Consider the following 12,850-nt stretch of genomic DNA (forward strand, 5'->3'; position numbering starts at 1 on the left):
GCGTGAGCGGCAGATACGGCGCGCAACTCGGCAGGCCAACATCACGGGCGCGCGTTTTTGTCTTGGTGGACGTGACCGATAACTGGGCTCGCGGCGGACTCCGACCCGGCTGTTTTCAACGCAGGAGCGAACGAACGCGCCTCGTTGTCTGTCGCGGTGAGGTGCTGCGCTATCGGCCCGCCTTCGCCGACAGGTATGCGCTATAGCTGCGAAACTTGAGCGGCGTGCCGGGCCGGTGTTAACGGCCTTGTACTGTTCGGGACGATAAGTGTGGCGCGCCCGAAGAAGAACCCGCTTCCATGTGCGTCCCTTTATTTTCCTTTATTTTTAATTTTTTTTTTCAACGCTTCACGAGCACCTCATGTCGCCGCATACTTAAGCGTCGGTAATCTGTTTGTTTTGGAAACCGCCAGCTTTGTACAGTGTTTCCCAACAGTGTTTGCCGCGTGCTCAGCGGTCAGGAACTTCGAGCACGCGACTGTTGTACGCGCGCTCTCGTTGGCGGTCACGTGTGCGACCTTTTCCGGGGCATTCTGAAATCTACTACATACGCAGCCAGAGTGAATGCCAGAACAAACTGCGCTTTGCAACGCTTTTGAGCTCTTTTTACCGATAGTTTCGCCCTTAAAACACGGCGATAGGTTGCGTGTAACTCGCCTTTCATTCCATGAATAACGTTGTATGCACGAGTTTCCGTTTTAATACACACGGAGATGATTAATATAGGGGATGTTTCTGCAAACTGAACGTTCTTCTAGGCAGACTTCTACTTAACGAATCACATGCAATTAAAACTTGTACTCAAAAACACTTTTGGTAGTATTAAAATTAATAGATTTCTTTTTTTCTTTTACTCCGTAACGCTCACTGTAATTCAATTACATTTTTCAGTAATCAACACACATGGAACGAGTTAGTTCATTGACGAGAAGCTTTTGACAGACAACGCAGATTTAAGCGCTTGGGTTTGGTGGCAACTGTACAGTTTATTGAGGACATTAACCGAAAAAGTGTAAGAGTGGGGTTGAAGATTAATATGCAGAAGACAAAGATAATGTTCAATAGCTTGGCAAGGAAGCAAGTCAGTCTCTCGAGTCTGTAAAGCAGTACGTTTATCTAGGTCAATTACTCACAGGCGACCCTGATCATGAGAAAGAACTTTATAGAAGAATAAAATTGGGCTTGAGTGCATACGGCAGGCATTACCAAATGCTGACTGGGTGATTACCACTGTCGTTGAAAAGAAAAGTGTACAATCACTGCATTCTACATGTGCTAACGTATGGGGAAGAAACTTGGAAGTTAAGAAAGAAGCTCAAGAGCAAGTTAAGGACCACACAAAGAGCGATGGAACGAAAAATGTTAGGCGTAACGTTAAGAGACAGGAAGTGAGCGGTGTGGATCAGAGAGCAAACAGAGCTAGCCGCCATTCTAACTGACATTAAGAGATAAAAATGGAGCTGGGCAGGCCATGTAATACGTAGGGTAGATAACCGGTGGACCATTAGAGTTACAAAATAGGTGCCAAGAGAAAGGAAGCGCAGTCGAGGACGGCAGAAAATTGATGGGATGATGAAATTAAGAAATTTGCAGGTAGAAATTGGGAATCAGCTAGCGCAAGACAGGGGTAACAGGAGATCGCAGGGAGAGGCCTTCGTCCTGCAGTGAACATAAAAATGGGATGATGATGATGATGATGATGATGATGATGATGATGATGATGATGATGATGATGCAGTAGAACGCCTGGGGTCGTGCCTCGAAGAAGCCTCGCGGATGTTCAGACAGACAAATCCGGGTGCTCAGTGTAATTTGTTTCCTGGTGTTAACGCTCCACCAGATGTTGACCTCCTAAATGAACTGGTACTGCTATACGACTCGACAGCCATGGGCCATTCAGACGTTGGTGCTAGGAACTCACTTACGCACAACTTCCTCAGCTCTTCATTGACCATACCGGGAGGGTCTTCCCCGAGACGTAGCAACAGTAAAGCGCTACGTTTCATAGAGGACCCAGATGCGAGCATCGCGGCATTGTAACCCCAATCTTAAAGCGCGAGGTGTTCGTGCGTCACAACACTGCCCTCCCCTCTTGCGCGCACATTGAGCGAGCTTTCCTTGTCGCGGCTGATGTCTTCACAAAGAAACTAGGGAAGATAACCGACTAAAATTTTGAAAAGGAACTATCAATCGAGATAAACAACGTGTAAATGGCTGCAGAGGGCGCAGCGAAACGACCAGGCCAAATCATTATATTTACTATATTTGTGCTGCGCTGATAGAAGCTGGGAGGAGAGTAACCTAAAAGTAATCTATTCCTTTTAATTATTCTTCAATTAAATTGTTCGGCCGTGTTATCGACTACTATAAGCAATATGTCTTTTAGGGTAGTAAAAGTAATTGTAATTAATTACTCTTTTTCTGTAACAAGTCTGTTTCAAGGAAACTGTCGAGTAAGCATTTCACTTGGAATTATTATTGCGATAGCAATTATATGGACACTCAAAAGCAGATTTCTGCCGTCGGCGTCGGCGTCGCCGTCGCCGTGAGGTTCCGTATGACGTCAATGGAGATGAAATCGTCGCCGCGCGCCGAACGCTGGGGCCGTATTCTGAAACGTTCGCCTAGGCGAAATTTCGCCTAGGCGAAATCAGCATGCGCGCTGATTGGCTGGTTGAACAAATTGAATGACGTCGGGCTCAACCACCCAATCAGCTCATCCAATTTTGCTAAAACAGCCAATCGGCGCACGCCTGAAAGCGAAAAAAAGAAATTTCGCCTAGGCGAACGTTTCAGAATACGGCCCCTGTATGTGCGAGTGAAAGGGCGCGAGGGGCGCGCGGTTTCACGGGGAGTGAACGCACGGCGGAGAACAAACGCGCGTTCTGCGCCGTGCTCGCTTAAGGCCTGCAGGAGTAGGCGTCTGTTTCCTCCTTTACAATCACCATATATGTAGAGCAAACGCGCCTTCTTCCGACGCGCGAGAGGCCGTGGGGGAGGGGGAGGGAAGTGAGGCGACGTTTAGCTGCGGCACCAAGTGCCTATTTAAATCAGAGGCTCCGGCAACGGTCACCAACGCCGCACGCATTTTGAGCGAACGCGGGCAAAACGCCGACGGCGTCGACAACAGTTCTGCGTGTTGCCGGTGCTGCTGCATGTCCAAGTTTATACAGCTGATAAAGCTACTATCATTACTCCGTATAGCTCTCTAAAAATTTGCTATCGCAATTGATGCTTCACCTTTCAGGTGAAACTGCGACAACTTTTTTTTCTCTGCCCAGTTTTTCGGGGCTGCGATCATTACTACTGCATTCACACATTCACAATGCACAACATGGTGGAAAGCAATGCCACAAGTGACACAGACGGTACAAATGCTTCCGCCTTCCCTTTTGTCCACCAGAATAACCAACTCTCCTAGTTTGCCATCGTATTACATACAAAAACACTGGTGACTGAGATTTTCACATTTGCGCGCCAACTGCATGGTTCCACAAAACAGCCGTGGAACTGATACATTTTCATGTCTGAACAATTAATGGAGTGAGACATATACACGACACCCTTGGCATCCTTATCGGTTCACGTTCAACAAGTGATTACGCAGAGAAGTCCACCAACTCCCAACATTAAAAATTATCACGCGCGAAAGGATCCATGGATAATATGTCGCACCTGCTACATTGCATGTGCTAAAGGTAAATAATTAAAACAAATTCTGGGGTTTTACGTGCCAAAAACACCGTGTGATTATGAGGCACGCCGTAGTGGGGTACTCTGGAATAATTTCGATCACCTGAGGTTCTCGTGCACCCAATGCACAGGGTCCCGCAACTTCGGTCTTAGCAGGGCAACGCCAAAGCTAATATGGTATACAGCGGCGGGTCACGAGATGTCAATCGCACCACCCGAGATAGACTTCGTGGTAAAGTTTGCCACTGCGAAAGTGCGGCAGAGGTTTCAGCGCCACTTCCACCAGGCGAGAGGATGGACCGAGTTGAACCTTGGCAGAAGCCGAATGAACTTCCTGTAAATAGGGCTTAAATAGTGCGTGCACGACCTTTCTAACCCCGTAGTAGCCAAGTCTCACTGAGCGTAGGTATAGAGCAGCGAGGGTTTTCTCTCAGCGGTTCTTAGTGCGTGCATGCACTAGTAAAGGTTTGCACAAATATCCCAACTTTTCTTTCCCATCTCTTTAGCTAGACCTTTAAGTTTGCCGTTAATCATCTGTCTCGATACTCAGGTGTGTTACATCAAATGAGGACCTGTAACTTGATGTGTGTTTAGCACGCATTAGCACGTGATCGCGCAGACGGAGGCAAGCGCTTCCGACGGATATCAAACCGTCTCGACAATACGCACTTTAACTATTGTTACACGCTGCGTGTAATGCTAATATATATGAGCACTGAAGTGAAACCGTTGTTTTAAAGGTCAAATGTTTATGCGCGAACGCACGAGTTTGATTAAACGCTTGAAAATGTCGGTGAACGCCGCCGCAGCATAATAAAAATTATATCGACCGCATTACAGCTGTGGGGAAGCTATACACGGTAATAATTTAACCTTTGTCTTCGTGACGTTGCGGTAACATCGGAGGACGTGCTCACTGCGTTCTATTTCTTTCTTCTTTAAATAGAACTTCGATTCATTGGCTATTCAGCCAATGAATCAGGCTTTTGGTGTTCTCATCAACTTGTTCTGGTGTTGCCTGTGCTACAAGCACACAAACAATTTGTGTATTTTAGTTCTTTAACCATCCCGCTTCCTTCGTTGTCATCTGCTGGTGTATTTTTTTTTTCTCATAAAGCCTGCTCAGTTCCAAGACACACCTTTCGCTTAGCTGCCTGACAATGGGCTTTGCCGCAGTAATACTAATATCGCGGTGAAACCACCGCTGCAAAATAATGTTCATCCCCTGAGACTTGGAACTGCTACCTGGTCAATTGCATTCGCAGCATATTCGCTCCATGTATATACCAAATGAACGGGTGTGTGTGCGTGTGTGCGTGTGCGTGCGTGCGTGCGTGCGTGCGTGCGTGCGTGTGTGCGTGTGTGAAAACCGCCTACAAGCCTCGTATGACACATGAAAGAAGAGGAAAAACGAGGGTTCAGTAATTATTAGCGGCAATTCTAGGTATCGCTACGCATTGCGCTTAATATGACCTCATGACCTCCATTTCCACTAAATAAGCTAGCTGTAACGTAGAGTTATCTGGGAACATTGTTAAGCAGCGCTGATAACGGCGGTATGACACTTGCGAACACTTGTCAAAAATGTGTTGCAAAGGCTTTATTTCATCCACACGTGTTTAACTTCGCATACGGATTTGCCACAGGGTTCCCCCCATTTCCGCTAAAGTTGACCTCGCTGGCATTTGTAAATGTGCCGGGGCAACAGATTAAATTCTGCGCCACTAGTAAAGCCCACTCAAAAGGCTCCGAAGCACTTGCATGCGCAAATTAATACAAAAGCCACAATTACCAATACAATTTAAACTTTGCCTACACATCACTTTCTACCTGGCCCTTAATTCCTTTCATCAAACATAAAGAAGGTGTCTCATTTACTTCACCAAGGACACCGGGAGAACCTTGTATAAAGCATAGAAATACCGAACAAGCGAGGATTAAATAACTATTTTAATGCCCCTAATTAAGCCAGAAACGTTGAACATTTGCAACACATTTTCCTTGTGATTTCTACTAAATATCAAGGTCTGTCGGCACACAGGGAAACATGGCGTAATATAGCCGTATAACACTTTAATGCACTTGCCGAAGGAATTTCTCGCAAAGGTTGTATTTGATCCACATATTGTATTTAACTACGTACACAAATTTTGCATAGCGTCCCCTCCCCTTCATTTTCGTCAAGTTTGATACTGCTGGCATGGTTATGGCGGGGCAGCAGTTTAGATTACGCGCCGTACGTGAAACACAGTCCTAACGCTCCGGAGCATTTGCGTACGTAATTTATTGCAAAGGCCACAATAAGCCAGCACATATTGAAATTTGCCTGCACGTTACCCTTAACGTGCCCCTTACTTTCACCAAATATATACAAGGTGCCTTATTTAGTTCACCGAGGACACATTTAGTTCACCGTGGTTCACCGAGGACACGTTCACCCTCAAAATATAAGCTTCACGAGTCATCTAGTTTTAATAAGAAAACGTGAAAACTGGCATATAACGTTTTTTTATTTATTTTTATTTATTTATTTTGCCATCAGGGCCAATTGGCATTACAGAGGGGAGTGGGTTGTTATACAAACAAAAAAAAATTGTTGAACAAAAAACAGTCAGTACAGTTAATTCATACAAATGAAGCTCGTAATTACACGATGCACAAAGAAATAATTGAACAAAAAAAATCAATCAGTACAGTTCGTACAAATAAAGCTCGCAGTTATACAATGTTAGCTAATGCATAATGAAACATGTGATTATCGTTAATACTAACAATGTCAACGGGAAGTTTGTTGCACTCTTTTGACGTACGAGGCAAAAATGAGTTCAAGAAGGTCTTTGTGTTGCATAATGGAATACCTATTTTGAGATGATGGTCGATGCGGCGGAATATGTACTGTGGGCGAAGGAGTAGTTGGTCATGTAGGAAAGAATGGTGATACAACTTGTGAAACGGTGTTAAACGAGAAACATTTCTGCGAGATGCTAAAGAAGGAAGTGCTAGGGAAGTTTTCATGGCGGAGATTCTCGCAGTTCTGTCATAATTAGATAATATAAAACGAACGGAGTTATTCTGGACAAGTTCAATGGAAGTTACTAGATTGTCATAGCTTCGGTCCCACACGGCTGTAGCATATTCCAGTTTAGGGCGTATTAGTGTCTTATAAAGCTGCAACTTTAAACCACATGGAGCAGTAGAAAAGTTATGACGTAAATAGCCAAGCATGCGGTTAGCATTGTTAATAATTTACTCAATATGTAGCGACCAAGTTATATTAGTCGTGATGTGAACTCCTAGGTACTTGTAATAGTTAACAGAATTCAAAGGAATGTTATTAAGATAATAAAGAGGTGAGCTAGTGGAAGTTCTAGATACACGCATGACTTTGCACTTTTTAATATTTAGGTCCATTAACCAATTTATTAAAGAATTATACTTGTTTAGTACACTTCTAACGTTAGAAAAAAAAAGAACTGATACCTGAGGACGTGATTCGCGGCCAACTCCCCTCACGCGTCCCTTTGTAGACGTGCTAGCCGAATAAGTAAGGACATGACTGGCATGATCGATGCGTTTATTAACCTCTAGAACCTGATCACAGTCTGGAAAATACATGTAGCATTTTTTATTAGTGAGCAATTTGGTGTAACGTAACTTAAATTGTGGTGAACCGGGCTGAGCTTTCCCAAAGTCAATGAGTTTTTTACGAGCCTGTCGTGTTGCGATTGAAGTCTTCGCTCACTGTGATGTTCGTATCCTTGAGTTGATTACGTAGTGACAGTACTTTCTCTTTTATTTTGAAATCAGTAAGCTTAGCAACAATGGGGCGACACTTAGAAGGTGAAAAGTTACCTAAACGGTGCGCCCTTTGAAATGATTCACTGGGAAATCTGTCAAAAACGGTAGCAATGAAATTTGTTAATTTTACTTCAGTTTCCTGCCAGGTTTCTTTCGAATCTGGAACTCCGTGAAATATTAAGTTGTCCTGTCGCGATCTGTCCTCTAGATCAGTTAATCTGGATTGCACCTGATTATTCTCATCGGTTAGTTCTTCCACGGATTTTTGAATATTTGTTAGTTCTTCTGTCATGTGATCTAGCTCTTTAGATTTTTCTTCTAATTCGTCAAGCCGCTTCCGGATGCCAGTAATTTCCGTGTGAATGCTTTCTTGCCCGGTTTTAATTGATTTAACATCAGCGGCAAGGTCAGACTGACATTTAGAGATCTGTAAGGAGCGAGAGTGTACGTCTTTCAACATGTTGAATAATACGTTCATTTGTTCTGCGGGATTTTCGGGTAAGTCATTCAATGCTTGTGGCACTGTGGTACGGGTGGTAGGTCCAGGGTTAGTTTCAATGTCAACGGAACACAGCAATAGATATGCCATTGAAAAACATTCGCTCAAAATATCGCACAGCACCCGTGGGCACGGGAACAGCAGTAGACAGTGGTTGTTAAATTTTTTAGCATATAGTGAAGGTTGTATACACACCTGCATGGTGAAGAAGTAGTGTCTTATAGCGGTACAAGGACCACTGTTCCCATGCCCACTGAATCCGATGTCCAGGCGTTCGTGGTTAAAACTGTTGGCGGAAGTTGCTATTGGTGACGATGGGCCTGGTCGATTTTCGAAGAGTACCCAGGGGGCGTCATTTCTCGGCGTGTGTTGATCGAGTGCACTGACGAGGCTCGTTGTTGGCAGCGATGCACTGACATGCGCCAAGCCAGCTGTGGACGGCGATAACCACGGCAGGGCAATCGCAAGCAGGGCCTGCATGGTGAAGAAGTGGTGTCTTATAGCGGCACAAGGACCACTGTTTCCATGCCCACTGACGCTTCTACTTGCATTAACAGCTTCGCTGTACACGAATTCGCTTATGCATATTGTAATTGTAACGAGTCCTCGGTGACCTGTTCTACGAATTACATGGCATCCCCAGATCCCGCTCTTTCTCCTAATTTCAGCTCGAATATTATTAGTTCTGTATAGTTTTTATGCAAAGCTTGGATTGCGGATGTACTAATTAGGGGCGTTAATACTGAAATGCTTGTCGGTGGTATTCCGCCATTGTAAGCGCAAATAACAGTTTGTTTAATGCATTTCTTATACGCTAGCAGTTGTTAACAAGATCTCCTGGATGCGTTTGTGCACGCGCAAGATGTAAGAACAGTGTGGTGACAAAATCTATCGCACGGAAGAGCATGCTGTGATGACGCTAAGCCAAGGGATCCATGCTCTTTTGTGGATGCTTAGTAAAACAGCCAATATGTAGAACAGGCCACAACTCCATCTCCCGGTGTTCCTAGTTTCCTCTAAACCACAAGAATTGGTTTTCAACCACGATGGCGGAAGTGACGACGACGTATGACAACACATTGCAACACATACTCGCTCTTTTCTGTGTACTTCGTCTGAACGCTAATTCGACTCTGTGCTACGCCAACCGGTCCAAGTTTCTACCCTACTGAACAACAACAACGACAACGACAACAACAAACAAGAAGCGCTTTAGCAGCAAGCATTTGCTTCATGCAAAAAAAGGAGAAAAAAAATAAACGAAAATCGAAAGTTACGCAATGAAATTTTCATTGCATAATTTAAGGCTGACGTTAAATTGATGCCATGTGCGCACGTCTTTGTTCACGATGCTGTTTACTTGGATAACGACAGGGTAGTATACCGCAATGAATTATGCCTGGTGTCCTTGCGCTCGTGCCACTGGTGTGAAGGCTGGATATCGCTTAACGATTCGTACTAATGTCCTTCGCGCCTCAGTAATGATTGTCATGGCAAGCTTGCCTTCTTTATTTTCATCTTTAGCGTGACTTCAACTAGCCAACTTCCAACATAGGCACAATTGAAACGAAGCAGTCTGCTTGCAACACTGTTCCACCCGCCCCGTTAGCTCAGTAGCTAAGTCGCGGGTTCAACCCTCGGCTGGCGCATTCTCAAGGGAACCGAATAGTCTCGTGTACCGTGCTGTGGATGCCCGTTAAAGGACCCCAGGAAGTGTAATTTATCCAGAGCCTCGCACGGCGGCGCATCTGATGGCTTGCTTTGGTTCGTTAACAAACATAAAATAAAAGAGGCTGTCTATACGCGAGACCTTCTTGCGGGCCCAAGGCCCCGTAGCACAGTCTGCGCCATATCTTCGCGGCTTTCTTTTTTTAGGAGGCGCTGCCCTGCAATGCTGACGCTGTTCCTTGCTGTGCCGCACATTTTTTGCCCTCAGGTCGCAGCACGGGCAGCCTGGTGGGCGGCACCGCCATGTACTTCCTGGGTGCCGAGACTGCCTTCCGCATCATGGGTGGCGTGGCCGCGCTGGCCTCGGCCTCGTACGGCTGCTTTTGCTGCTTGCAACGATCCGCTACCCGGGCACCGGCGGCGGCGATGCAGACGCGAGGAAACGCCGGTACCAGTCTCTTGTCTTTTCGCAGGACGAGCGCTTGCCCCTTGCTTGACGCACGTGCTTCAAGTGGCGGTGATGAAATTTACCTGACACATTGTCTTGCCACCCACACCTATTTATCATCAGAACTGGCAAAAAATGACACCTACCCGGACGCCATGAGTGAAATGATATATATATATATATAGTGGATGCGCAGTACCGTTCCCATAAGTTCATGTGGCTTTCTTGTTTACAACAACGGCGAGGGCGCGCGAGCTGTCATGAATGAGGCTCTTGAGAGAAACTTTTACAGGTGAGTAATTTGTCGATCGGAATCACCTTGCGAGAGCAACCCACCCCACAACGTTTATCGATACATTATTCGGACAAGTCCAAGTAAAACCAAAATATATCGATAACAGGGCCCCACAACGAAATGTACCTAAAAATATTTGTAATCTTTCTGCCCTTAAAGGGAATAGTTTATACATGACACCCGCTATTTACTGCAGTTTTCATGGGTCACATCCCTGTTTAGTATTGCAGTGATCTCTCGCCTAACTTTCGATCGATGGCTGGGCGAGACGCCGTTGCACAGCCTTGAGCGCTCAACATCACCGCGCGTGCTTGCGGCCGAGAACCCTTGACACACGGGCGTATCTTCAGGATGCCTATTGAGGAGTGAACGTGGCTGCTTGCTGACAACGGTCGCACTAATTGCATGCCGTGCTCTGCATACTGAGAATCGCTTGATTTGTGACCGTGGGACACAAATGCCATCTTCGTTCTCAAATTTCCCGCTGATGTGACGGTGCGAACAGCGGTTTCTATCAATACCTACAGGGCTTGCGATTGCTGCGTATCCAAAAGCACCGCCAATTGAATAACCTGGAAGCGTGCATCACTGGGCTAGTTGGATAAGCGCTTCGTGGTGTGCGTTCTCGTTTCTTCTGTCGTCGTGGTTTTATGCGTTGTTTCTACCCTCTACCACAAATAACGTGCAGCGTTTTCCTATGATTCTCGCGGTACTAAGCACCAAAAATAGATTCTCATCGCGACGGGGAGCAACAGATGGTCGCTGTAAGTTAGCACTCGGGAATCACGAGCGGAAATAGTAACAGCGACAGAGGTCAATATCGCGCCAGCGATGTTTAAGTGCTCTTGTTTTCACTTTGGTCAATTTGTTGAAATTTTCCTTTTTCGTTCGCACAGGAGACAAGATATCTGCGCCGGTCACTGAGAACACACCCGCATCCTCGGCGACCAACGGCCCAGCGAGGAACGAGGTCGCCGTGGACGCCGACGGAACCGCCGAGTCCAAGGCACCGGGCGAGGGCCGGTTGGAGCCCGAAGGCTCGTAACCAGGAACGTCACTGTGTTTTACGAGTCTGTCGCTGCTCTTGAGGAGCGCTCCGACAAGGCATCATTCGGCGGACGATGGCTCCGACCGGGCAAGCAACTGTTCGCACGTCCTTCCCGGTTGTGCAAATTAGGACATTTGAAAAGGCACGTGACGTCAAGTGCATTTGAGGCCCTCAAGATGGCAAACACCAATGGCGCTATCTTTGGCTCCTCATAAGCAGAAACGAGTCTAATGGGATTCCCTCGGCAGTGGCCAATGCCGTGTATGACAAGAGCAAGACTAAACTGACAGTTTCCGGAGAGAGCAGAGACTAACTCGCTTCTGCTCCTCACGACGCTTCGATTGGCCACGTCCACCGTTTCGTGATCGTCCAATGATAGCAAGCAAACTGTCACTCAAATTCCCTCGTGAACCAGCAGCGTTACCGGCCTAAGTGGACTTCCGCGATTCCAAATGCCTGTCCTCTCAGGAGGACGTGCTCTTAAGCCAAGTGCGTGCCGTGCAAATTGCGCGCTTTCACAGACACTCATTGCTCAGGTGCGTATATGCACGCAGGAATGCTACTTGCAGTATCCGTGACGTTTGGTATGAGAATCAGAAGCCAAGATGCCGCCGAGCCTGAACATCGCGTTGTCTTAGACAAAGGACAAGAAAGGTTCATGCTTTGCTTGTTCGCATTCAGCATCTTCAGGTAGTTCCCGAGTTTCTCGAGAGATATTGAATGAAGCGCACTGAACTGTGTAAGATCGCGCCATCGTGCCCGAGCAACTCGTATTTCGTTAAGGATTGTGAGAATGCACTGCGCACGAGAATGGGGAGCACCATTGTTCTGAAGACGAGCTCTCTTGCCACCATGGCGTTGCAGCGACCGTGTGTGCTACTAACGAAGCTAGATGTGACCAAAGACGGATGTGCCGATTTGTGGGTTAAAGCACTCACGGCGAGTAGCTTGTGATAATGGCATTTCGATTGCGTTCAGGTAAGGACACACAGGATATCCAGTAAATGGTGACTTCTATGCGCACGTAAAAATGTTTCTTTCAATTCATACACCGCTCGTTCAAAACGTTCACGAAGTGGCAAAATGTGACACACACAAACGCGCTTCACTGCATTGTCTTTTCTGTCCCCTCTTCCCGAAATGTATTTCCCGCCACAATCAATTATACATAGGAAACACAAAACAGAGTCCACTAACAGTTAGTTGAGACAACGTTAGGTCTGCGATCGAAGACGTAGATCTCTGGATGTTTCAGTATTTTTATGGCCCCTTGCAGACATTCAGCTGGATCTTGCTCTTTACTAATCCCACTAAGCTCCCTATGAAATTAGACAATACGTCGGGCAACATTGCCCGCGGACATCTCCCTCCTTTGTTCCACCTCTTCACTGGAGACGTCAC

At 46.3% G+C, this 12,850-nt stretch overlaps 1 protein-coding gene across 1 annotated transcript in view; it reads left to right on the forward strand.

Annotated features, from left to right (window-relative positions):
• LOC119449385 (major facilitator superfamily domain-containing protein 6) overlaps positions 1-12,466 on the forward strand; it is a 55,534-nt gene extending 43,068 nt beyond the window's left edge. Inside the window, exons 3-4 of the mRNA XM_037712555.2 lie at positions 9,927-10,106; positions 11,298-12,466. Of these exons, the coding sequence (XP_037568483.1) occupies positions 9,927-10,106; positions 11,298-11,446 (329 nt within the window). The 3' untranslated portion in view covers positions 11,447-12,466. The remainder of the gene's footprint in view (positions 1-9,926; positions 10,107-11,297) is intronic.
• Positions 12,467-12,850: the final 384 nt, after the last annotated feature.

This window comes from Dermacentor silvarum, chromosome 4 (genome assembly GCF_013339745.2).
Source record: "Dermacentor silvarum isolate Dsil-2018 chromosome 4, BIME_Dsil_1.4, whole genome shotgun sequence".
Lineage (NCBI taxonomy): Eukaryota > Metazoa > Arthropoda > Arachnida > Ixodida > Ixodidae > Dermacentor > Dermacentor silvarum.